At 48.0% G+C, this 26,911-nt stretch overlaps 2 protein-coding genes across 2 annotated transcripts in view; both read left to right on the forward strand.

The window, feature by feature from the left end:
- The window catches only part of LOC123230589 (protein FAM228B-like), a 30,794-nt gene extending 20,658 nt beyond the window's left edge, over positions 1 to 10,136 (forward strand). The window contains exon 10 of the mRNA XM_044656721.1: positions 10,030 to 10,136. Coding sequence (XP_044512656.1) covers positions 10,030 to 10,136 — 107 coding nt within the window. The remainder of the gene's footprint in view (positions 1 to 10,029) is intronic.
- Positions 10,137 to 10,401: 265 nt separating this feature from the next.
- On the forward strand, positions 10,402 to 24,942 carry LOC123230590. Its single transcript, XM_044656722.1, is given in 6 exon segments — positions 10,402 to 10,506; positions 11,143 to 11,250; positions 15,128 to 15,196; positions 17,602 to 17,793; positions 24,411 to 24,491; positions 24,571 to 24,942. Coding segments are annotated over 6 exon segments (927 nt in total).
- The last annotated feature ends 1,969 nt before the right edge of the window (positions 24,943 to 26,911 follow it).

A 26,911-nucleotide genomic window follows, 5' to 3' on the forward strand; every position in this document is an offset into this window, starting at 1 on the left:
TCTAAGCACTTATAATAAATGTCTTTTGTTTTTGTTTACTGTAATATATGTGTAAGGATGGTCAAGATGTATAGAGAGGGCTGGGGGGTGGCATTAGGCTCCGGGTGAAACCCAGGCAAGGAGCAGACATGGTTGGGCACAGCCTCTTGGCAGTCTCTCCTCCAGGCTCCAAGAGGGCTGTTAGGCTAGAAATATATTTACTGCCCCACTCTGGCATCTCCGGTCGAGGGAGTGTCGGCGTTCAGAAGGAAACTGCTTCCCTGATCACTCCTCCTCCCCTCAGAGGAGTAGTAGTGAATCAGCCTGTAGCCTGTCCCGAAGCCCACTGATGGGAATGAAACTCCTTGTTGGTGGATGTGAATGCCCTGCTCTGTGGGAGGGGTTGAGGTTGGGCTGTCAAGGGTCAGAACTCCACTTCTTATCCAGGCCCTTTTGGGACTGTTTGGGCCCTTTTGGGGCTGTTTGGGCCCTTTGGAGACTGTTTAGGCCCTTTGGGGTCTCTTTGGACCCTTTTAGGACTCTCTGGGCCCTTTGGGGGTCTCTTTGGACCCTTTTGGGGTCTCTTTGGACCCTCTTGGGACTCTTTGGATCCTTTTAGGACTCTCTGGGGTCTCTTTAGGCCCTCTGGGGACTCTTTGGACCCTCTTGGGACTCTTTTGGCCCGTTGGGGTCTCTTTGGGCCCTTTAGGGGGACTCTTTGGACCATTTTAGTACTCTTTGGGGGTCTCTTTGGGTCCAGTGGTCTTTGGAAACTTCTCAGAGCGTTGGGCTGCTTTGGGTGCTCCTGGCTGCCAGCTTCAAGATGGAGGAGGCCAACCTCACCCCCTGCAGGCTGCTGATGGAAGAGACTGGGAAAACCTGAGGAGTTGGCCGTCTCCATCCTTTCTTCCTCCCCACCTTGCTAGACTAGAGGCTGTAGGGACTTTCTCCTTGCGGGAAGACCTCGGCCCTTTTCTCAAACCCAGGGGAGAGCCCTTCACTCAGGGTTCCCTTCTCCACATTCTTCTATGTAAACCTTCTTAATGGGTTTCTTAGCAATTTGTTAGGTTTATTGTGTAACTATTCTGAGATAGGGAGGGGGGGGGTTCAAGCTCTGAATATAAAGTTTGGGGACACCAAGCCCCCCCCAAATAACAAGGCCATCAGAAACAAGGTGGAACCTAATCCTCTTCCCTAATAAGTGATCTTTCAGGGAGCACAGAGATAGCCTTCTAGCACCCTGGACCACCTTTCTGAGGACAGCAGGGCATAGCGTCAGGCCCAACCTGCTTCCCCTCCAGGAAGAAAGGAGAGTCTCCCTTGGAGAAGGGACTAAAGCTGTCTATTCTGCCTCAGCCAACCAAGGGCAAGCATTGCTATACATGGGACTCCCTCTTCTGCTATTTAGCCAAACAAAACACTCTCTTAATTGTTCGACTGCATCTCTACCAATTGCCTTCCTGCTGCCTCTCCCCGACGGAGTAGCCCATCCGTCTATCCCGAGCCCAAAGCCTTATGGACAGTGATGAGCTACCTGGACTCAAGGCCGGATTCTCCTTAAACTTCCATCCCAGAGAACTTGAGTCTCTGGCTACCATTGTTCAAAGCCTATTCTTGGTTGGACATGGACTCCTCTGGGTCCTACTTCTGGTCTACTCAGCCCTTCCACAGTGCCCTCTAGAATCCCTGCTCTGGAGGTGACCATTTTGCTTTCATTTTAAACTTTCTTCTTTCTGTAGCCACCAAGGCCCACCTGGCTGAACCTTTCTTTGTGCCTCCTGGAATCTCTTCCTCCTGCAGGCCCACCTGCCTCTGGGACTCACACATTCCCAGGGTAGCAGGCACTGTAACCCCCTCTCCCCCCACGTAGGGATGATTATCCTCATTTAGCCTCAGAGAGCCAGAAAGTGTCAGAAGCTAGGGGCTCAATTTGAATTCAGGCAGGATACAATGGGCACTGTAGTCACAACCCTGGGGGTTGTCTTCTCCTTGGATAAAAGCAGCAGTGGGCCCGACACTTTGAGTGGCAGGGAGTTGCTTGCCTCCTGGCATAAGAAAAGGGCTAGAAAAAGTGGCCTAAGAATTGTCTGCTTCACCCAGCCTAACTGTGGCAAGTGGGCATCTGACCCTGCGGTTGGAATACAGGAAAAAAGGTACAGAAACTTTTGTGAAGTTGATTCCACTCGCCAGTGGTCCATGGAATGTGTACACACCCGGGGACAACAAGAAATCCAGGAGCCCCATCCAAACGGCTGCCCTGAGGGAAACTGAGGGCTGGCAGACAGAGGCCAGCACACACAAGTCGGCACTAGATACACCCTTTTCTGGAGTGGCCCCTGTGAAGATGAGCACCACAAGGTATAGGGCGCCCAACTGAACTGAATCAAGGAGCTCCTGGCCTCCCCACAATGCAATGATCACCTCCACCTTCATCAGTGCATGATGAACCCTGGGGAGTTCAAAGAAAACATTTATGGAAACCTGGAGCCCCTCCTCAACAGAGTGCCAGAGGAGGCCAAGGCCCAAACTGTGAGTGACTAATGCACGGACCAGCAGATTTGGCAGCAGACTTGGGCACTTCACAGCCAGCTGCATCACCAGCACTGTCTTCTGGCTACCTAAGCGTGACAAAATGGTGGCTACACCTTTGGGACAAACACTGGCATTTAATAGAATATGCCACTGGAAGGAGAAGAGACAGCCAGGATGTGAGAATGACAATGTGCCCAGTGCTGGACCCATCACCGAGTGCTCCTCTCCAAGCTAAACAACCTTAACCTCAACAGGCTAGATTAGGTTCGAGCACTTCTCAGCTGAGACTTGGAGGAAAGCTAAGTGGAGCAGAAGAGGATGTGGTGCCCAGCTTGCCCCTCCCTCCAAAAGGTTAACGGTTCACTTGGGGGAAAAATACTCACAAACATCAGGATTGGCTTGATGAAAAGAAATGAAAAGGGGAAACTCCACAGGATTTCCTAGCCGGATAGTCCATTTGGACCTGAACAGGCAGCAGTTAACTCCATCAAAAGCCAGGTGCAAGGAAGAAAGAGCTGAAGGATTCTTGCCTCAGTGAAAAGGCAGATGAAATGGGGGGTGGATGGCAAAAGGAGATTGACCCTGGGAGACCAGGGGGGCCTCCACCGTCCATCTGTCTAAAAGAAAAGGAATTAGCTTGTCCGGGGCAATGGGGGAGGGCATCCTTTCTTTTAGTCATTACTGGCAAGATTCTAGCCAGAGTCCTCAATAAGCCAACCTGGAAGACAGGCCCCCAGAGGCAGCTAAAGAGCCCAGCGGATAGAGCCCCAGGCCTAAAGTCAGGAAGACTTGGGCTCAAATCTGCCCTGAGACAGTCCCCGCAGTGGGATCCTGGGCAAGTCACTTAACCCCAGCTGTCTAGCTCCTCCCACTCTTCCATATCAAAAATGCTCTGAGGACCTAAGATGAGAGTTAAAAGAAGACGGCCATTTAACCACTTGATAACCCTGGGAAGAATGCCCAGCGGCCCACAATCTGGCCTGCATTCCGAGGGCTTGGGGAAGGCCATGACAAAGCGGGCCAGTGCTCCGAAACAGCGAGGCGAGCTGTGTGCTTGCTGGAGGGCCCCTCCAGAGCCTGCTGTGGCCACTTCCCTTTCCTGGGCCTCAGCCAGGATCCAGGGCAGGCTCAGTGTGAGGGAGGCAAGCGTGCTGGACTGCTGGCCCAATGCTGGGTCTGCCTCTTCCTCCCAGACCTTCCCCCTTACCTGAAGGAATTCCTTCCAGACATTCCCCCACTTATCTGAAGGGACCACCCACCTCCCAGATCTCTCCCCTGCTGGACTGCCTACCTTGGAGACATCCCCCTATCGGCCCCCAGCTGCCTACCACTCTATAAATACCCAGCTCAGGCACAGCTCAGGGTCACACATCAGACTTACCATGTGAGACTCTTGGTTTAAACTAAGACAATAAAGTCCCTTTGCATTTTGCATTGGTGGCTCAGACTCAATTACTGGGATAATTCTCCGGGCACATCATATGGGGGCTCGTCCGGGATCCCACAGGAATAAATGAGTTCTGACCAACAGTGGGACTGATTGGGAATTCCCCTAGGAACCTTGCTGCTGAGACTGCTTGGGTCTGGTGGGCTCCAATCCACGGCTTGTGCTGGGGACTGGGAAGAGGTCTTGAAGGTTCGTGGTGTAAGACTAAGTGGCTGGCTTGCCCCTCTGGTCTCAGGGTTTATACGGGAAAAGCCTATTGCCAAACCAGAACCCAGACAGACCCTCTGAAAACGTTTCCCGTAAAGCCAAAGGGAGAGAGGAGCTCTGCTGGGCATGGGAGTCTCAACCAGGGGAGTCCTACATCTTAACTGGCCAGAAATTTAGAGGTAACTTGTTATGTTGGAGTCCTCACTGTAAGAAGTTATACCCGGGGTTCAAGTCCCTAAGATTTAATAGGCCCTTGCATGGGGTTTGAGTCCCTGGTCCGGTGGGTGAGAAGCCCCTTGTGGAGGTACCTTGTGGGCTTCGAGTCCCCAGTTTGTGGGTTAGACCAGTGGACACACTGGAAGAGACCAAGGTGCATGAATGTGTGAGAGAGTATGTCCTGTATATTTCTGTTGAGTCTGTGTTGTTTTGTGTGACTCACTTCCAATCCCCACTGGGAACAGATAGCAGTTTTGTCTAGGTGCTACAAGAGCATTTTGTTAGAAATCACAGCCAGAAAGAGAGACAGGTTAGATCTATCAGTGTGTAAAGCACAGGGAAAGTTAGAGGGCAAGGAAGTCAGCTCAGCCAATCAGATCACACAGTACCTGAGCTCAGCATAGCTTCCTCAGTTAAAGCGGCAGTGTGCTGAAACTGTTTTAATGAGTTTTCTCACTGCAAATATTTCTTTTAAACATGGATCCTAAAGCAATTATTTTTTCCTTTTAAAGCATGCTTGTCACATAGTTGTATGTTTCTATTTATTGTTGTCTTTGTCACAGTCTCATCTCTACGTATTCTTAAATTGGACACTTACAAAAAAGAGGGGCAGATGGAAGATGGAACTTGCCACTGTCAAAAATCCTCAGCAGAGGACAAAAGCAAATATCTGTTTAATGACTTTTCCTCTTTCTTCCTTTGGATGGGCCCCCAAAGGAGCAAAAAAGAGAAAAATTCAGAGCAGAAAAGGGAGATTTTACTCCACAATTAGAGACATTTTTCACTTAAGATTTGATTTTAAGGGCTGAGGATTGCTAATGGTTTTTGATATGGTACAATGTAATTTTATTTATTGTGGTAACTGTTTGTCAGTGAAATGTGAAATATTAGCCATATTTTATTGAGCACAGAAACTTATGGTTAGAAGTTTGTTAGGCCTTGGTTTCAGTGTTTCAGTGAATTTGAGAATTGTCTAAATGGGGTTAAGAGCCAGTCTGACACAGAGAGGGAATGTTTATTCTATACGGATAGTAACTGTACTGGCTACTTCATAGATGTAAAAGTCATTCAGAAAAAGTCGCAATGTTGTTGAGGAGAACTTATTTTAGAATTTAAACTTGGGATTTTTAATGTATGTGCTGTCAGAACTAGCAACATGTAATCATATGACACACAAGAAGTTTTTTAAAGTGGTTAATCTGTGCATGGGATTTAATAATACAGGTACTAAGAATTGGGTATTATGCAAAAGATGGAATTTCTAAACAGTGTTGTATTTGACTAGGGTTGTATGAATTGTTTTTAAAATGGGTACAATGTATAAGAAGGAATTCGTGATCTAGAGATTAACATGTATTCAGACTCAAATTGCTAGAAAGTAAAGATGAATGGATACAGAATATGTATGCATTTATGCTACAAAGAGGATTAAGTTTTCCACCTGAATAGGTTAAGGATATATGATATGCAAACTGTATGAAATCAACAAGGAAGATCTGACCAGCTCAGGAATCTAATAGGCGGATTACATGCAATTAAATATAGCACCTTTCCTCTTTTTGTAATAATGGTAAAGGAGGAGAAGCCAGAGAAAATAAGAGTAATAGATAAAGAAATAATAGGTGTGAATTCTAGTGCAAAGTAGATACAACAAATGGTAAATCAGAGTAATATTGATGGAATTAAATCAGTTATGTAGCAATGCTTTGAGGTAAAAAGAAACTAAACTGGAGGTTCTATTCTGTTTTAAACAGAGGTTTGAAAGGGATAAGAGTAAATGCTTTGAAATTCAGTTGTTTACATACTGAAAGATTGCTAAAGGACTTAAAGTTATTTGGAAGTTGTGGAGTTCAAACTAAAACTTGTAGAGAGTAATTTATTAAGAAAGCTTTGATACATGCAAAATTTTAAATTGTGGTGATCTCACTTGTTAAAGAGGGATAAGAGGCAAGGTTTAAAGTCATAAAAACCTAAATGTAGCCAGGCAGCCTTAGGGTAAATTGCTCACAAGCTAATAAGCCCTTCCTTGCCCAAAGGAAGGAGACAGAATGGATACTTAGGAACTGATATAGCAACACAGTACATTAGTAAGGTCTTAAAGAGTTTAAAGATGAGTATATTTTAATGTTCACTTCAGAGGTTTTAAGGAGATGTTCAAGCAAGTAAAAGTTGATAGAAAAGTCATGGATATCTTGTAAAACAGGTTTTTTAGCAGTACAGTTGTTATAGGGGTGCAAATGGTGAACTCCTGGGTTCGGGAAGGAGGCCTTTCTCAGGAATAAGAGGACTCCAAGCTTAGCTTAGAAGTAAGAAAGATTTATTAGTAAGAGGATCAATGGCCAGCAAGACAGCAAGAGTGGAACAACCCTGGGGGGGTTGTCCTCCATGACATGGCATGGCAGCATGAGTGGAGCAACTGTTGGGGGTTGCCCCCCCCCCATGCAAACCCATTCCAGGGTTTTTGTATCCTTTTCAAGAATGTGGATGTGACTCCTTGCACTCAGGCATTCTGTGGGTGGGGGGTCTGTCTGAGATCCTCTGGGCTTAGGCTCTCCAGGTGTGGCTGGGAGGTGTATCTCTTTGTCTATCTCAACTTAAAGGATCTCCAAGGATAATAGTCTTTGCTGGGAGAGTCACAAGGGCAGGAAGGGGGAAGGGAATTTCCCTGTTCACAACCTGCCTGAGTTAAGCGGAGTTAAGGGGTGCAGGGTCCCTGCCATCTCTGCACAATACCCATGTTATAGTCTCAAGAAGACTGCTTTCCATCCTTATATATCTTTCCATCTTAAGAGGTTTAAACAAATAGGTTTAAGTGTTTAAATTCATCAAAAATGTTTTTTGGGGGGCTTAAAGTTATCACAAATGGTTTTCATCTTGGTGTATTAAAGTTGACTAACTTTATTATTAAATTTGACTTCCTGGTCTTGAAAATAGATAAGCGGCCTGTTGTCGAAAGGCTTGCTTTAAGGTTTACAGTGCTTAAAAGGTTTCAAATCTTGTAAATGAAAACAGACCCTGTAATATGCTACATGCTTTATATTCCCTTAAATATGACTTTTATGTAAATTGTTGCTAAAACATGTGCTTTAAGTGTTGCTTGAATGTAAGCAAAAGCTCATTGTAAACTTGACTGCACCATAGGTTTTGTTCAATCCTCAGTGGTTACCTCAGTTTACCGATTTGTACTATGATTTGAAACTTATAATTGATGAGCACTATGCTAAAGACACAGTGACTCAATTCTTGGGAGTTACTGATTAGCATTTGAAGGGCTACCAAATGGTATGTTTATTTTTATGATGGTAACAGAGAGTCAGAGAAAGTGAAGAGGTATGTTGTGTTAGACTACAGAAGAAAGAGAGACTTGATCTAACACCTTGAGTATGTAGATTTGTGATGGGTGAATGGAAGTTGTGTTCTGGTTTTTTTTTAAGCAGAGGGTTTGAGGGAAAAAGAGAGGGAGAAGGAGAGATGAAAGAGAACAGATAGATGTTCTACTCTTATAACTGGATCCTTGACCTAGGGATATTTCTAAAATTAGTGAATGTAGTGTTGGAAAAGTCACAAATGATTCTGGAATTTCTCTCTGGAAAGTTACCCTGAAGAGATTTCTGTATGGCCTTGTCTTAGTCCTTATATTTACTATGGAGCTACTCAATCCATAGTAAGAACTCCTGTTCCTTAATTCAGGTTTTGTGACTAAAGTGTGATATGTTAAGAATAACTGAGTGATCAGCCTGGTAGGGATGTAAAAGGCTTGTTTGAGGGTATGGAAGTTTGTTTCCAAACTGTTGCTTAGCAGAATTTCTCTGAGCTGTAATGGGTAAGACTTGTCTTTTAAGGAAGGAGAAGGCTTCTGGGATTCAATGGTGATGTAGTATGCAAAAGGCAGAGAATGTTCTGTGATGGTTAGAGAGGCAATTCTAGGGCTCAACCCAGACTGGACCTCTTCTGACCATTTAGGCTACTAATCCTTGAATGACACAACGATGGCATGAGCCAGTGACAGCTTTGGCCTGTACATGGAGCCACCTCACTAAGTGTCCCTTGGGTCGTGAGGAAATGCTTTCCCTCTCTGCCTTCCCTTTTGGAGCAAATTCCCATAATCAGCACTTAATGCGAATTGTAAAGTTAATGTTTCCATCTCCCCAAACAACCTATTAGGTTAATAATTGAAAATTATCAAATTGTTAGGGAACACACTTTGAGAAGTGAATGAAGTTTAGTAATAGATGACTTGTAGCTCACAGCCTTAATTTACCACAACTGAAGTTTGGATCTTGAGCTTGGAACTATAACCCAGGGCTTTCTGGATTTCCTCCAGGATCTGGGATAAAGAAATTTATTGTTATGATTAAAATGGATATAGACGGATGTAAATAGAAGTATTAATATTTAAATTAAAGCCATGTCGGTAAAATATAAGATGACCATTCGCCTGCTAGATCTAATTCAAATTGCCTGCCATACCTTCTGCTCTCTCGATACAAAAAGACCACTGCCAATGACCTCAGGAGTCTTATACTGTTCTTTTATGTAATCACACTTCCTGTCTACCTGCATTACAAGAGGAATCATGGGAAATGTAGTTTCCAAGTCCCCCAAATGTCCACAGGAAGTTTGTCATATATCTAAATATTTAAAATGCAAATGAACCCCAAATGACCCTCAAAACAACCCCCCAAATTCCAAATAACACATCTGTAAAATATTGTTATCCGAGTATTTATAGAGGCCATATTAATGTGAGCTTTGCAAAAGGATATGCTTTAACAGACACATCACATACCTTCTCTGCAAACAACTTAGGAATCAAATTTCCTAAAAGGATCAATTCCTGTCAGAGGCTGATTTCTGGAGATAAAATCTCTTGGCTAAATCCCCAAATGCTAATGTTTAAGATCAGTTTCTACTGTGTCAATTCTGTCTCTTTATATGGGATGGTCTAGTTTTTGCCCCAGTCCTGGGTCCTATCCTTCTGCCTTAGGGATGGATGCTCCCCCTTGTGACCTGGGTGCCAGCCTAGGGGAACAGTCTCTGGTCCCCCAGCCTTCGGGAGCCTGGCATTCCCTGCGTTGTTGCTGCTGCTGCTGCTCCTCCTCCTCCTCCCAGGGATTCTCCGCCCCTTATCAGCTTGAAGAAGCTGCAGAAGATTGAAAGCTTCGGCCCTCGTCCCTCAGACATTAGGAGGAGGGGGAGCCGGCCCGGGGCATTGTGGGACATTGTACTCCCACAGCGAAAAGGCTTTCAGGCAAACTCTGGGCAGGGAAGTTCCTTTGCTCCCTCTGTGTAGCCTGACCTGCCTAAAGAGCCCGGTGACCTTCGGCAAAGATCCTGCCAACGCGGCCCAGCTTGGGGTCCTTCGGCCCGGCCCCTTCTGTCCAGGATGACGGGAAAGCTTTCCTGGGCTCCACCTCCGGGAGTCCCCGCGGAATGGAGACCCCAGAAAGAGGCGGACGCAAAATGCAGACTCTGGTGGGCAGGACTTCCGGACTTCCGGACCTGCCCCCCGCGGCCCGCCTACCTGGGAGGCCTCCCCCTAGCCCGCCCCAGCCGCCTGCCCCCGGTCAATACCAGCTCGGGCTCACACAGCAGACTTACCCGGCCAGCCCCTGGGTTCAAACTAGGACAATAAAGCCCCTCGGCAGGTCGCAATTACTGGGCTGACTCTGCGGGCACATCCGAAGCTCGCAGGGCCGCCGCTAGGGGCACCACCTGCCGCTGGAAAAGCCTCCCGGAATTCAGCGCCCTCTAACTCGGGGGGACTGGGGGACCCACTCCCTCTGCCCGCCCAAACACCGAGGCCCGGGGAGGGAGCTCAACGTCCCAACCCGCAGACGATGCGGGGGGGGGGGGGAGAGGGGGGAGGCCTCCCTCCGGGGCTCGGCCTCCCTCCGGGGCTCGGCCTCCCTCCGGGGCTCGGCCTCCCTCCGGGGCTCATCCCCAGCCACGGAACTTGCCTGCAGGAACCGTACACTGGGGAGGGGGTGGGGCCAAGGCCTAGACGTCACTTCCGTGCGATGCGTGCTCCACTTCCGGTCCAGCCCACGTGCTGAGTCCCAGGCGATTTCGCAGAGGCGGAAGAGGCGGGAGCGGAGCGGGCGGGGCGGGGCGGGACGGTGCAGGTGAGCACCGAGAATCGTTGGGGCGGCTCTAGAGGGAGGGACGGCCGGCAGGGCGGGATCACCCCACTCTGCCCGCCCGCCCGCCCGTTAGGGTTCGATGACGTCACCAGGCGCCGTTAGCCCCGGAGTCGCCCCGCGCGCGCGTGTTTCGTCTCTGGCCCTGTGGGAGGCCTTACGGGGGGGGGGGGCAGAAAGCAGCGGCGCTAATTGGGGGCGGGAATGGAGGCAGCCCCCCCTTGCGGCCTGGGTTCCCATCTCTCTCCACGTCCTCCGGGCCGGCTTCCTAAGGCGCGGCGGCGGCCCCGCCCCCTTAAATCTCCTCCCCCCCGGCAATCCCTTCGGGGTCTGCAAAGCTCGTGGGGGCACCCAAAGGAGACCCGCTGGGCCAGTGAAAGTGCCCTCAGGCTGGCCGGGACCGCAAAGGCTCCTCCAAGCTCTGGCTCTCGCCTCGCCCCTGTAAAATGGGGATGGAGGCTGCGGCTGTCCGGAAGGGAAGCTCTTTGGCAGGTTCCAGCAGGGTCCCCTGCTCTCGGCGCCGTGGGGCCTCCTTAACCAGCCCGGAAAGGAACGGGCTGCTCGGGGCTGAGCTGCCCCCGGCCCAGGCCCTTGAGCGCCTCCCTCTGCCTCTTTTTAGAGACTTTGTGCGGGCTGAGGACCATGGAGAGGCCTCTCTTCACCTCCCATCTTTCCGGATTCTCCTGCATCAAAGAGTGGCCGCAGCTACAGTCAGTGGCTTTTCTGGAGGTAGGGACAGCCGGTGCAGGAATAAGGTTGTGTAGACCCGCCTCCTGGACTGCCTGAAGTACCCTCCCCCAGCCCGTCCTGGGCCCCCTCCTCCTCCACAAGTCCATGGCTCCCTATTGCTTGGAAAGCCCTTTAGCACACGGCCCCGGCCCTTCTCTTCAGCAGACCTTCTCTCTGAGGCAGCCCAGCCTTTCCTGGCTCCCTGAGCCCTGGGTGCCTTTCCTCCTCTTCCTCTAGCCCTGCTTTCTGTGACAGGCCCAGGCCTCACCCGGCCCTGCCCAGCCTTCTGCTTCAGGTGCCCTTTTCTCCTCACCCCCTCGGCCTCCCCTGCTGGAAGGAAGCTTCCTTGTTGACATGCTGGTAGGCCTCCGTGCCAGCCTGGAAGCCAAGGCAGTGTGGATGGGGCTCCGAAAGCCTGGGGCCTCGCAGGCCGGGCCCCTCGCCCTGCTTCCTACCCAGAAGGGCCTCTGGCTTACTGCGGGGGAGCTGAGAGACCTCACTTGGGGATGGCACAGAACTTCATGCCCAGCGGAGACTCTGGGTTGAAGCAATGGGGCCGCAGGCTCCAGCCACATTCCCCCATCAGCAGATCCTCTTACAAATGCAAAGCGAGGAAGGAAAATCCAGGACTTTGGGCCTGCCTGGGAATCCCGCCACACCCCAGATGCCAGGCCTGGCACAGAGCCAAGGAAAAGCTGTCTGACCTCAGAGGGGGGAGTCAACATGGACGCAGAGTAGATGCAGTATGGGCATGAAGGGCTCTGAAAAGAAGAGAAGAACCAGGATCATCCCAGGACACAGGGAGTCCTCGCAGAGAGGCCGGGGTCTCCTGGGGTCCCATCGTTGCCCCTCAGTCTCCAGGGGCTGGTTCAAGAAAGGGTCTTTATGCTGTTGTTCACCTGCACCCCCAGATTTCTAGCTAAAGCCTCGGCCTGCTCCAGCATAGGTATCATAGGGCAAAACTCCTTAGCTCTGTTTGATTGGGAGTCATCGATGACTTTTGCAATCAAGCAACAGAGAGCCACGCTAGTCACAGAGTATCAGAGTCAAGCATAGGATTCACCAACTGGAGAATTGTCCTGTTCAGAAAAGAAATGGCACCCTCAGGAAACTGAGTCAAGAAGCTCCTGCCATTCCCTTCGTGAAGCCATCTTCTCAGCCTTCCCAAGTCACTTAGACTTTGTGCAGCTTGTAGCCTTTCCTCTGAACAGCAGAGCAGTCAATTAGGAATAATTTAGTTTTACTGAGGTTCCGAACACCTCCTGGAGCAAGTTTTTTGAGGTACGATTTGGGGTGCGGGATTACTTTGTTCAGCGAATGCTTTGGTTCAAAATGGACAATAAGAATCAGCCACTTTTCCTCACTAAATACCTTTTTGTTTATTTAAATTGTTTTCATGCCTTTCTATCACGTGTTTTTTCAAACACCTTCACATGAAAATGATTTTAAACATTCTGGTGCTGTAGACACACCAGCAGTGTATGGGAGGTCACTCAAAACACAAGACGACACCGGCTTTGGTTGGCCTGCTGTCATCGCAAGGTATTGCAGAGTCATTCGTTCCAAAAGCAAAAAGCAAATTCTTTTCAACCAGGGCCGACGGATGTTCTTTTGGGGCTGAGCTAGAACTCCGACCCAGACTATTGCAAGGGAAATCATGCCCAGTTCTCCTCCATGTGCTAATTACTAGTTAGCTAATTCAGCATAGAAATCACCAGATGCAAACCCAGAAGTCGGCATCCTCCTCCACTTTGGCCGAGTGTTGACGATGGATGAGATCTCTGGACCTAGTTCAGGAAGCCAAGTTACTGGCTTGGAATCTACAAAGCTCCTCTTGGTTAGCTATTCACGGTGTAGCTCCTTTTCCACAGAGCTGGGGAGATTTGGGGACTTTGCTGAGGCTGAAGATTCCGAGGACCTGGGAAGTCACCAACAAACTTGACAGATCATGAGAATTTACAGGGCTTTTGTACTTTTCCCTCCAAATGAAAGAATTATCATCGTTATCCAGATCAAAGGAAGACAGAGTCAATTCAGTGGTTCCGAGGGTTATTTTTTAATGCCAACGGCGAAAGTTCCCAATATGTGGTACCTCAAATCCATAGTTTCACAGCATTTAGTTTTAAAAAGGAACTAATTTTTGAGCCATACAAATGGTTATCCCACTCTAGTTATTTTACAAAATTACCAGCATTTCTTATACAATGGTTTCCCCAAACGACAGTGCAAAGAATCATTAGCATGATGTCAGCATACAACAATATCAAGGGTTTAAATCATGAAACCCCAAACTTACCCATTGAACTATGATCCAGCTGGGTGCATTTCTGAGGTAGGTGGGAAAAAATTGGTTTCGTCCATCTCTCAGTTTTGGCATTCGATGTTAGTTTCATTCAGGGATCAGTATAGAGTATAATCCGACTGCTCTCATCGTTACAAAGGCAACGTCCGTAGTGCCTAAGCTGGGAACTATAATTTCCTCTAATTTATTGAACGAAACCCAACATAAAATCAAATTTTAAAATGCCTTTACGTTTTGCTACATTCTTCCAGCTACTTTTCTCCGTCAGTGAGACTATAAAAACCAGTAAAATAAAGCTTAGAGATGTGAGAAAATTAAAAACCAGCTTTTAACTTGGAATTCTCCATTTTACAGTCTTGCACATCTTCCTATTGTCCTCTTATCTCAGTGAGATTCAAAACTTCCTTAAATTTTTATGCTGTATTTTACTACATCCTGTGGTCTTTGTTCCCACACTAGGCATTTGGAAAGCTGACAGAGGAGTAGAAGATTGGAGAGTGTCAGACCTTTGAGAAATCCAAACTCTTCATTCATGCCAGTCCTTAATTGACTTTCAGATCCACACTATCGCTGGCTGTAGACGGTTTCCAACTTCCCTTTTTCCCTGTGGACTTTGATTAAAGCCCTTTAAGTTTACAAATTCTTCCTCACTTTCCACTTTCTGATCCAACCCTTCCTTTTCCTTCACTACTGCTTTCTCAATCCCTACCTTCTCTTGTTTTCCAATCACATCCTAATCCATCTACAAATCCAGCTGTTCTTTACTCCATCACATTTCTCCTTTGCAAATGAACACAGATTTGCTTATGTAATACCAATTAATTACAAGACTTATTCTGATACTCAAGGTGTAAAGACAGTCTCATTTTATCAACTAAAACTTCCAATTTCCTCTCTTGATAACTTGCAAATAAATAGCTGATTCAGTTGTTTCTGAGTGTTTTTCTTTGGATTCACCTGTATAATTAGGTTCTACTGAATCAGTCTCGGGCATGGCCAGAGATAAAGTGTTGGGCCTGGAGCCAGAAGACTCATCTTTCTGAGTTCAAATCTAGCTTCAGACATTTACTAGCTGTACAATCCCAGGAAAGTCATTTAACTCGATTTAGCTTAGTTTCCTCGACTGTAAAATTAGGTGGTGATCCTAAGAAACTAGTGCTGTCCCCATCAGAGGCGCCAAAATTCCAGCATGAATTTTCTTTGGATTGTTGACTAGTTACTGACAGTACTCCAGCACGAGCCAGAGAAAGATTTTAATGCTGTTTAGTCGCTCAAAGTGTGACACATTCAGTTATTTGATGGAAATATGTCGATCACAGTTTGTGTAGTATTTCTACATTACATGAGACAGAATCAGAGCTCTGAAAAATCCACTTTCAACAGCATGATAAGAGTTCCTCTTGGGATCCCAACCATCCTTAGTAAATTTAAAGCCACTGGCTTCCCAGGAAGTCTTTTCTGACTTTTGCCCAGGCTTCCATAGATGGTATATCTTGGCTTGAAGGGCAGTAATTCTGGGGCTTTTTTGTTTTTTTAAGATTTATTCCTGAATAGACTTTACTTCTATTGTTTTAGACACTGGCAAAAGATGACATTGATACAGCTGTCCAATTGATTTTATGCCGAGAAAAATTCATTGTGAAGGTGAGTGGATAGTAGAGAACCCGTGTAATTTGTACCTTGCCTGCCAGATAGAGGCTGTAGATGCTGGCATCCAGGCAAATTCAACTGCAAAGGCATTTATTGTGCACTTGCTGTGTGCCAAGAATGTCCCTGAGTGCTGGAAATATAAGAATGCAGTCTCAACTTTGCCTCAAGGAGCTTACATTCCACTCGGGAGGTGGGGGACAATGTACAGAGAGAAGCCACATGAAATCCATGAAAAGCAAATGGCAAGCAGTTCCAGTGGTGAAGGAGTGTTTGACTGTTGGGAGATTGAGGCAAGCCTTGTGTAGCAGGCAGGCCCTTCGGTTTGCATGGAAGGAAGCTTTGACTTCTAGGAGGCGGCACTGAGGAAGGAGGACGCTCTGGCTGTGGGAAGCCCCAGAGGGAGGAGATGGCATGTGCACTGTGTGCTGCAGATATTGCTGACACCGACTGTGGGGATCAAGGATGGAGGGGAAAGCTACCATGAAGACCTACCTCTTGCCACTGCACAGATGAATCTATTACTAGGAAGCCGCACCTCAGGAAACAGCTGTTGCCCCAAGTCTCCAGCCCCCCATACACTCACATTCCATCACTTCCAATGAAGTGTCCCCTTAAATGAGTTGTCACTCTTTCCCTAGAGTTGTTTGTTAAGGAAACATCCAAAGCCAGTGGAACACTTTTGGAGGGTATACAATAGCTTAGGACTGCCCCCTCCCAATTTACCTGTGTACAGCTGCTGCTTCTCATGATTATTAAGTGATACCAATTAGCCAGACTTAATTAGCTTTAAGAAAGGGGTGTAGAAAGCGAGAACATGTGGTACCAAATACGTTCTTTCATCAGTACCAACCAAGTCTCGAGGAAAGCAAGCTCATGTCTTCAGAGTACACATGGCAAAGAAAGATGGGCCTTGGCTTTTGGAAGATCTTTTCTCCCCACGTTGGGGAGCTCCTGAAGTTCCCATCAGGCACGATGCTGCTTATCTGATAAGCTCCCTGTAGAGCCTCAAAACCTTCTTTCCTTAGTAGGTCAAATTGATTTCCAGCTCCTGATTCACACAAACGGCTCTTCTGGGAATTCTGCTAGACTTGAGAACCCGAAGGGACATCAACAATTCTCCAGCCCTCTGCAGCTCACGATGCCCACAAAACGGGGGCTTGTTCCTCTCTCTACTAAGGGATTCCTCCTCTAGAAGGTTTCAGCCAGTAAAGACTCCTGGGCCAAGAACTGGCTTGCTATTTTGTAGAAAACCTATGGGGAAGGAGCAGGTCTCCTCAACTAATCCAAATAGACTTCATGAATCACACCGCCCCATTTTATCCAGTGGCTTTGAAGAATCTCTTGCACCAAGTATGAATACACTGATGGAATGATTGAGTGGATCCTACACCTTCACGCACATGTCCCAGTGTGGTGGCCATGCAAGAGCTTGCCGACAATGAGTGGTGTGTGAAAAATGGAGAGAAGGTCCGTGTAGCTAAATCATAGCTTTGGCTGAGGGATTCCAGTGGTTGGGGCCAAGCTCTGAAAAGCTCGACAAAACTATAGAGACAGTCTAAGTAGCAGCATAACTGGGCACTGAGCAAGTATCCATCAGCTGGGGAATGATCCAGTGCCCTGGTGGGCCATAAGGGGTGATGGAGGGGTTGCTTCAGAAACCTGAGAAGACCTGTAAGAACTGATGCAAAGGGAAGGGAGCAGGAGCAGGAGCACAATGTACACAGCAACTGCAACAAGAACAAGTAACGACAGGATAACAATGACTGCCATTTACATAGCCCTTCAAGGCTTACAAAGCACTCTTCACACGTTAACTCCGAGGACAAGTAGTCCTCATATTACAGATGAGGACACTGAGGCAAACAGTGAAGGGACTTTCCCAGGGTCACCCAGCTGATAAGTATGGATTTGATGCCAGGTCCTCCCTATCTGCTGTACCGTCAAGCAGCCTATTAGAAAAGGAACAACTCTGAGAGACTTGAAAGCTCTTTTCCATGCTACGAAGCATGGCACCTCCTGAGAGAGAGAGAGAGAGAGAGAGAGAGAGAGAGAGAGAGAGAGAGAGAGAGAGAGAGAGAGAGATAGGGACACAGACTCATGAAGCAGACTGAGATACATTTTTGTAGACACATCTGGTTTAAGATATGTATGGCACTTACGCTTAGAAATGTCTTAAGGGACAACTGGATTTGCAAGACTAGACTGTTGAAGAGGGCTTAGGGCTTCAGGATAAATCAATATGGGGATCATCCTTAGAGGGGTGATCACTAAATCCACAGGAGCCAATTGGGGATATGAGGAGAGGAAAAGAGGAGGCAGCTCTCTTCCTTTCCTGTATCTTAGAACAAAAAGCTCTATCTAAATAGCTAATTTGCATCTCAAGTCTCACTTTTCCCTAGAAAATAGACACGTTTTTGGACCACCAAGATACGTTGACTACAAGGAGAAGGGAATTGTTGTACAGGAAGTGGGTTTCTCGTGTTAGAGACCCTATCCAGCAGAAGATTATTGAAACAGTCAATACATCCAGAAATTTTTCGAAAAAGAGACAAGAGGAGCTTGAGCGTTACCTAAAATTCGTCAATAAAACGGTACTGGGAGATCGTGATGTATGATCTGATGAATGCTTTGAATGGTGATATGGTCCAGGGGTAATGGGGGAGAGGCTGGGCAGCTCAAGATATGGATAAAGGCATAATGATCACTTTTGCAGGTGACACTCAATGGGGAGGGGTCACTAATACAGTGGATTACAGGGTGCAGATCCAAAAGGATCTTGTCAGGAGATCACTAGATTAGATCAGATAGGATGAAATTCCATAGGTATACATAGAACGTCTTGTTCTTAGGTGTGGAAAAATCAGCTTCCCCAGGAGCAGACAAGAGAGGCAGGGCTAGACAGTAGTTGTTCTGAAAAAGATCTGAGTTTCGGTGGCCCACAAGCTCAGTTTGCCTCAGCAGCATCTTATGGCCTCCAAGAAAGTTGGAAGTGATTCTCAGCAGCCTCTGGTGTAATCCATGCGTGATAGGCATCCCCACTATAATTCACTCATTTATTCAATAAACATCAAGTGCCTACTAGGTGCCAGGCACTGTGACTGGCTCTTGAAGACCTTCGAACAGGAGAAAAATCCATCACCAATCCTGCTCTGGATCACTTTGGCGAGAGTCCTTATGGTTGGGAAGTTCTTCCTAACATCCTGCTTAAATTGGTCTCCAGTGGCAGTCTAATCCCTCTTGCAGAAGACAGACAGCCTTTCCAATGCTTGAAACATGTCTCTCCTCTCCACTCCCGCCCCCAGCCTTCCCTTCTCCAGGATGGACATGTCCATTTTCTCCAACTTATCCTTCAGTGTCGTGTGGTCATGGCATTTTGTGTCTTGGTTGCCCTTTTCTAGCAATTTCAATCAACCGATCAACGAATACACATTCATTAAGTGTTTACTGTGTGCCTGGCAGGTACTAAGCCCTGGAGAAGCCAAGAAAAGGCAAACCAGAGACTGTCCCTCCCTTCCAGGGACTTCTAAGAAAACCATGGAGTAGATGAAAAGTCAAATTAAGAGGCACCCCTACCCCCCCCCAGCATCTCCCACTGGACTTTGTAGATTAAGACCTTATTTCAAGAGAAATCTCTTCGTGCCCTGCCCCTCCTGTCTTTCCAGTTTTCTCACACCTTACTCCCTCTACCAGGCTGTCAGGCTCTCTTCCTTTTGCTCCAGCGACACTGGCCTCTTGCCTGGCCCATGTACAAGACCCTCCATCTCTCAGGTCCAGGCATTCTCTCTGGCTGTCCCTTACGCCAAGAATACTCTTGCTTCTCTGTTTCAGCTCCCAATCTGGGCTTCCTTCAGGTTTCAGGTAACACCCCAGCTTCTACAGGAAGCATTCCCTGATCCTCCTCAATCCTAGTACCTTCCCTGGAAGATTCCCTCCAATCTTTACAGAGCAGTTTGAATATTGTCTCTCCCATCAGACTGTGAGCTCCTCGAAGGCAGGGACTGTGCGCTTGGTACAATGCCTGGCACAGAGTAGCTGATTAATAAATGTTAGCTGACTAACAGTCTTCTCCCTCTCCCCATCCTTTGGGCTTTTGAAAACCCTTTTGATTACATTTGCAAGATATGTGCCATGTACTCTGACCAGCCAATGTTAAATGAGCTCCATCTGTGCCCAAGAGTATGTTGGCCCTACATGGTAAGACTTCGGTTCAGAAATTACAAGCTCACATGCTACTTCCTGGCCAGCTCTTCACTCCCCAAACTCATTTCTCTTTGGAATCTCCAGCCTTCAGTGGCCAATGGCTAGGAACACACAGCCTGTGCCCCAGGGTCTTTGGTTTCTGGCCACATTCATTGGCAGGCCTGTTGGTGTGCTTTGTGCCCATTGGAACCATCAGAAGTGGGGTAGCTCAGTGGATTGAGAACCAGGCCTAGAGACGGGAGGTCCTGGGTTCAAATCTGGCCTCAGACACTTCCCAGCTGTGTGACCCCCATTGCCTAGCCCTTACCACTCTTCTGCCTTGGAGCCAATACACAGTATTGACTCCAGGACAGAAGGTAAGGGTTTAAAAAAAAAAAAAGAAGTGGGGAATGTCCATCCAGTTTGATGAGTCTTGAGATAACCTCGTGGACACATGCCCAAGAAGACAAGAGACCTTTCTTGTTATCAGGCTGGCAAAGTGGTACCCCCTCTGCATGGGGAAGCACTAGCTACTAAACCTGTTCTCTTTTCCCTCTGCCCTTTCCTAGGCATTGTGTCTCTGACCAGCTCCTCTCACTCTACCAGCAGCTTCTTCCTCCATCCTCTTCAGTAGGATCCTCAGGTCTTTACTTTTCTATCTCTTTTTTTTGCATGATCAGTCTTTTTGTTTGTTACATTCAAGTTCCCAGTTATCTCCCTCCCTCCCGTCTCCACGCTAAGGTTTCATTTGACATATCCACGTGTGTGTGTGTGTGTATAAAATTACGTCTTGCCTGTTTCTATAGACCAGTTCTTTCTCTGGAGGTGGACATGCACAAGTTTTTCTTCATACAATATTTCTGTGGCTGTATGGAATGTTCTCTTGGTTCTGCTCATTTCACTCTTCATCATTTCATGTAGGCTTTTCCAAATTGTTGGGCTTTTAAAATCAACCTGCTTGTCCTTTCTTCTGGTGCAGTAAATCCCATCACAATGCTATGCAGCAATGTGGTCAGTCATTCCCCCAATTGATGAGCATCCTCTGGATTTCCAGTTCCTTGCCAGCATTAAGAGAGCTGCTATAAATATCTTGGGACCTGAAAGTTCTCCTTTTTTCCTGATCACCTTAGGAAACAAACCTAATAGTGGCATCGCTGGGCTAAAGGGTATACAGTTTAGAACTCTTTGGGCATAATTCCCAATTGTTCTCCAAAATGGTTGGAGTAGATCACGGTTCCACTTAAAAGGCTCTCTATTTTTCCACGTCCCCTCCAACATTTGTCATTTTGCCCTTTTAACACTTTAGCCAATCTGATAGATGTGAGATGATATCTCAAAGTTGTTTTGATTTGCATTTCTTTACTCAGCAGAGACTTAGAGCATTCTTTCACATGGTTATATGTAGTTTCAATTTCTCCATCTTTTGACCATTTATCCATTAGGGAATGGCTTTTGTTCTTATAAATTTGACAAAGTACTCCACATAACTGAGAGATACCTCTATCCAAGAAACTGTCTATATGTTCCCCACCCCCACAATTTTCTGCTTTCCCTTGTCTAACTTATTTTAACTTGAATAAAAAAAATTTCACTTAATGTAACCGAGATGACCCATTTTACATCTTATAGTGCTTTCTGTCTGTTTACTTATAAATTCTTCTCTTGTCCACAGATCTGGTAGCTAATACGTTCCACGGTCTTCTAATTTGCTTATGGCATCTCCTTTTAGGGATAGGTCAAGTATCTATTTTGATCTTGTCTTGATGGATGGTGTAAGATAATAGTTTATACCTAGTTTCTGCCAAACTGCTTTTCATATTTCCCAACAATTCCTACCAAAACGCAAAATCCCCAAAACTTGGATCTTTTGGTTTTTTCCCCCAAACATAAGGTTACTATAATCTTTTATTATTGTATGTCTGGTCTGTCCCTTTGACCAATCTTTCTATTTCTTAGCCAGCACATATAATTTTGATAATTACTTCTTTATAATAGTTTAAAATCTGGTAGACCTCCTTCCTTTAGATTTTTTCACCAATTCCTTGATATTCTTGATGTTTGTCCTTCTAAATCAATTATTTTTTTTCCAGCTCAATAAAATAATTTTTTGTTACCTTAATTGGGACAAGTAGATTAGATAGGATAGTCATTTTAATAATATTGGCTTTGCCCACCCATGAACAATTAGTATTTCTCCAATTATTTAAATCTGACTTTATTTGTATAAAAATGTTTTATAATTATGTTTATGTAGCTCCAAGGTTTATTCTGACAGGCATATTCTTAGGTATTCTATTCCATTTGAGGTTGTTTAAATGGAGTGTCTCTTCCTATCTCTTTTTGTAGATCTTTGTTTGTGATATATAAAAATGCTGATGATTTGTGTGGGTTATTTTGTATCCTGCTATTTTGCTAAAATTTTTGTTTCAACTAACTTTTTAATTAAATATTTAGGATTTTCCATATATACCATTGTATTATTTGCCCAAAAAAACGTATAGCTTATTAATTCTTTGTCCACTCTGATTCCTTCAGTTTCTTTTTCTTCTCTTATTGCCATTGCTAGCATTTCTAATACAATACTGAATAATATTGTTGATAACAGGAATCATTGTTTCACTCTTGATCTTAATTGAAAGGCTCCTAGTACATTCCCAACATAGATGCTTGCTGACGATTTTAGGTATATGTTTCATCATTTTAAAGAAAATCCATGTACGCCTAGAGTTTGAAGTGTTTTTTAATAGGAACGAGTATTGTATTTTGCTAAATATAACTTTATTTTGTATTTAGCAATAAAAGAATTTTAATTGCTTTTTTCTGCATCTATTATATAATCATGTGATTTTTTTTGTTCCTTTGATTGTTGACATAATCAATTCTGCTAATAATTTTCCTTATATTAAACCATCTCTGAATTTCTGATATAAATTCTGTTGGGGCATGATGTGTATAATATTTGTGATATATTTTGGTAGCCTCCTTGCTAGTGTTTTTTTTTTTTAAGGATGTTTTCATTCATATTCATTAATGAAACTAGTCTATAATTTTCTTTCTGTTTGTGCTCTGCTTAGTTTAACACCATATTTGTTTCATAAAAGGAGTTTGGTAGGACTCCTTTAGCCATTATTCCAAATAATTATTTAACATCAGATTTAGTTGATCTTTAAGTGTTTAATAGAATTCACTTGTAAATCCCTCGGGCCCTGATGCTTTTTTCTTAGGAAGTTAATTTATAGCCTGTTGAGTTTCTTTTTCTTAAACAGGCTTGAGATATTCTTTCCTCCTCAGTTAGTCTAGGCAATTTGTTTTTGTAAATATTCATCCATTTCACCTAAATTGTTTTGATTTCATCTTCATTAATGGCATATCGACCCTTTTCATTTTTGATGCTAGTGATTAGGCTTTCTTCTCTCTTTTTTGGGGCAGTAGTTTTATCAATTTTGTTGGTTTTTTCATAAAAGCAACTCCTAGTTTTATTGATTAATTTACTGGTTTTCTTACATTCAATTTTATTCATCTCACCTTTAATTTTTAGGATTTTGAGTTTGGTATTCAGTTGGGGACTTTTTAATTGTAATTCCAATTTGTTGACCTGTTTTTCTCTATTTTATTAATATAAGCATTTCTAGTAACCCTAACCAACTCTAACTCTAATCTTACATTCCTATGATTTGTTCTTTAACCTACTTATTCTTTAAGATAAGTCATTTAGTGTCCAATTTATTTTTACTGTTTCCATAGACCTCCTACATCAAACATTATAATCTAAAAAGAGTGCATTTGATGTTTTTCTGCACTTAACTATAGTTTTTTTGCACTAATAAATGGTCAGTTTTTGAAAAGGTACAATTCTCATTCAGTTTTCTCCAGATTATCCTATCTTTATCTAAGATTCTGTTTCCTTGACTTTCTTTATTTAGTTTGCTTTATCTAGTTCTGAGAGGAGAAGGTTGAAGTCCCCCACTATTATAGTTTTGCTTCCTATTTCCACCTGTATCCCATTTAGCTTTTCCTATAGAAATAAGGATGCTATCTTATTTATGCTTCTCTTCTCTCTTCCACTCTTCCTGACAAGGGCCAAGTGTTCCCTCTTCCATCTCAGATCCTTTTTCTCCTTGAGGCTCGGCTCCCTCTTCCTCTGCTCTTTAACAACCTGGAGTGTGGAGAGATATTCCTGAAGAGCCTTTACCTTCTCCTCCAGGAGGGTAGGCAGCCTGCCTTGGGAACTGAGACACAATAACCATCTGAAGCAAGAGTCCCCGCACATTCGACCTTCTCCAGATGGGTTGGCATTTCCAGCTGGGTGTTTACATGCGTTCTTAATAACTCGGAGGGCCAGGAGGCAGCTCTAGAGACAGAGAGACACTTCCCACACCCAATCCCCGATTCTCCTTATCCGGGGATAAGGGGAGACTTCTGTCCAAGGAGATGAAGCTTAAGCCTGAGGCCTGGAGGAAACTGGGAATTCTGTGAGCTAGAGGTCAGGGGATGGGGATGATCCGTGGCCAGGCCTAGAGACATTTGTTCAGGGTGTGTTAGGAGCCTCTCCAGAGCACAGGGGGCAGATCGAGAAGCCAAACCGAGGAGCTGGGGGGCTATTCTGGAAGGAAGGAGGCCCCAGCGTTCAGTGGGGTGCTCTAGCCAAGAGGGGAACAGAGAGGCTCTGGGTCCCAGGCTCCTCCCTTACCCATGCAGCCCCCTTGATTCCCTAATCTCATCCCCCCACCTCCCCCTCTCCTGTCTGCGGACTCCAGGCTGCACCCCAGAAGCCCCAGGTCACTGCAAGGCCACGTGCTAAGATCCCAGGAAGGGCATTTCTGCACCCACATCCCGACAGCCAACCTCGTCCTCTGCTCCAGCTGCCATTTCTTTTACCCAAAGTGGTTCTTTTCCCAGTTCTGTGTCAGGACCCTTCCCTGTCTCTTGGGGTCCAGCTCCGGGGGCCCAAGGGGGAGCTGAGGTGTGTCAGGGCATTCGTTCTCTTTGCGGCCTCCACAGCCTCCAGAGCTCCATCTTGTCTCCTCAGGGCACTGTTTTCTTTGACCAGTATGTCCCTGGCATGTATGACCCTCATTACATGAAGAACAAGGACCCGAAGTATTTCAAGGTACGGGGCCCGCTGGCTGCTGGGGGAGGGCCGAGGTCTGGCTGGGCTTCTCGCCCCCCTGCCCAGGGTCTGTCCTCAGGGTCACCAGACGTACATTTTGTTGTGGGGCCGCCGTGGGCAGGGCTGCCACGCTCACACACATGTGCTCCCCGAGGATCTCCGAGGGCCAGAGGGCACGGACGCCTTTGTCCTGGAGGACAAGCCCGGCGCCACCCAGAAAAGCCTGACCGGGAGCGGGGACCCTCGGGCCCACCCTCCCTGCGGCCCGCGGCCGGCCCAAGGCTTGGACGGGCTCTTTGTTCCAGGTCACGGTGCCACTATTGAACGATCCTCTGTTCCAAGCTCAGCACATCCGGGACGAGGAGAACAGGGCGCTGCTTCAGTGCGAGAAGGGTACGTGGAGGCGCCCAGGAAGCCCCCCAGGGCCCTGCTTCTCCCCCGAGGAGAATGAGGGCGCCAGAAGGATCCGGGGTCCAAGCAGACGGCAAGCTCCAGCCGAGTCAGCAGCACCCTGGGAGAGAGAAGGGAAGCATCCAGCGGGGGCCAGAGAGCCAGGGGCAGAGGGAGCTGCTGCTGCCCCTCCGGGTGATGATCCGGTGGGCCTCCGTCCTCCAGCGAGGGCTCACTGGGCTTTAGAGGCTCCTTCAGGGACGGAGGTCCTCTGGGGCTTCTGTCCATCAGAAGCCTCTGGCCGTTGAGAGAGGTGGTGGGGGGAGAGTGAGGACATCTGTGAGCTTACTCTGTGCCAAGCACTGGGCGAAGCGGGCACCTCCTGACAGGGCATCTTCCTGGGCAGGGCCAGCTGGCCAGGGCTGCTCCGTGGCCAATGGAGAAGGGGGCTCAGCCTGTGGATGGCTCTTCCCGGACCCCCAGAGCCGGCAGCGGCTGAGGCGGGACTTTTGGGTGGGAGAGTAAGCTTGGGGGAGCTCCGGGGCCAGTCGGGGCTGCCCACGGCCATGAGAGCTTCCCCGGGTCAGTCTGGAGGTCTCGGAGCAGGGGTATCGTGTGTGTGTGTGTGTGTGTGTGTGTGTGTGTGTGTGTGTGTGTGTGTGTGTGTGTATGGGGGGGGGGTGCCATGATCCAGCCCACAGGTTGGGGAGACCCAGCCCAGCTCCTGCTCTGCCCCCCGCAGGGAAGATATACACGATGAGGAAGTTCAGGGAGCTGGAGAAGTCCAAGCTCATGAGGCTGCCCCCCTTCTCCTTTGGCCAGCAGGACAAACGGCCAAAGTCAGCGCCGGCCAACTGGGAACACCGCCCGAAGAGCAGGTGGGTCCCCTCCTCAGGGCTGCTCCCCCACAGGGCTGGAGCTGCGTCTTTGGGTCTTGACTCCTGTGGACTTTCCTGGTGCAGCTCCACCAACAATGTAGCAGCGCCCGTGTTTCCACTTCCTCTTCAGCCCTGTCTGGCCCCCTCCCTGAGCGCTTGGCAACTTGGCTCTGGCAGGGTGGGGGTGGGGCCTTTCGGTCAAGCTCTCTCCTCTTGGGGCGGCCCTGAAGCCCCAGCAGGGGTCACTGCAGGCCCGGGCACAGGGCGGTGGGGGCAGTTTTCTGAGGGGCCCCTGATACCAGGGGACAACTCCCAAGGGGGTGCCACGCTTCCGGCCCCCTCAGCCCCAGCCCCGGCGGGCATCCCCTGAATGCCCCTCCTGCCTCAACTTACCCAGAACGGCGCTGCCGCTCGAAGCACCCTCTCGAGTGAGGGGGCCGGCCCTGGGCCCATCCCGGCCCTTCCCTCCCAGGCGGGGGGTGGAGCCCCGGGCCGGGCCGTGACGCCCCCTTTCTCGCGGGCTCCCTCCAGCACGCAAGCCAAACCTGGCTCCGTGGGCAGGCGGCCCCTCCACACGCGGAAGGACACGGCCAGAGGCGGCGGCGGCGGCGACGGCGGCGGCGGCGGCGGCCCCAAGCAGCCCCCGAGCTCCAAGCACAGGCTGGAAAACTTGGAGGAGAAGAAGATCCGCACGGTGAGCCCGGAGGCCCCGCGGCCGCCCCGGGGAGGGCACCGGCCCGGGGCGCCCCAATGACCTGCCGGCCTCCGCTTCCCCGACAGGTGACGGGGATCGACTTCCTGATGGCCCCGTCGCTGCGCCACATGCGCCCGGAGGCGGAGCACAGCCAACACAGGGCCTCCGTTGTCTGGGCGCATCGCCCCCTGCAGCTCAAGCCTGCCGCCTGGTCCGGAGACCACAAACTGCGCCCTGTGTAAGCGCCGCCCCACCGGGCAGGGCTGGGAGGGGGGGAGGGCGCGGAGCTGAGGGGCGAGGCAGCGGCTGCGCGGAGGGGCGGGGCGGAGCTGCGGGGCGGAGCTGCGGCTGCACGGAGGGGCGGGGCTGCGGCGCGGGGGGCGGCGCGAGGCGGCGGCTGCGCAGAGGGGCGGGGCTGCGGCGCGGGGGCGGAGCTGCACGGAGGGGCGGGGCTGCGG

The sequence above is a fragment of the Gracilinanus agilis genome, chromosome 1 (genome assembly GCF_016433145.1).
Source record: "Gracilinanus agilis isolate LMUSP501 chromosome 1, AgileGrace, whole genome shotgun sequence".
NCBI lineage: Eukaryota > Metazoa > Chordata > Mammalia > Didelphimorphia > Didelphidae > Gracilinanus > Gracilinanus agilis.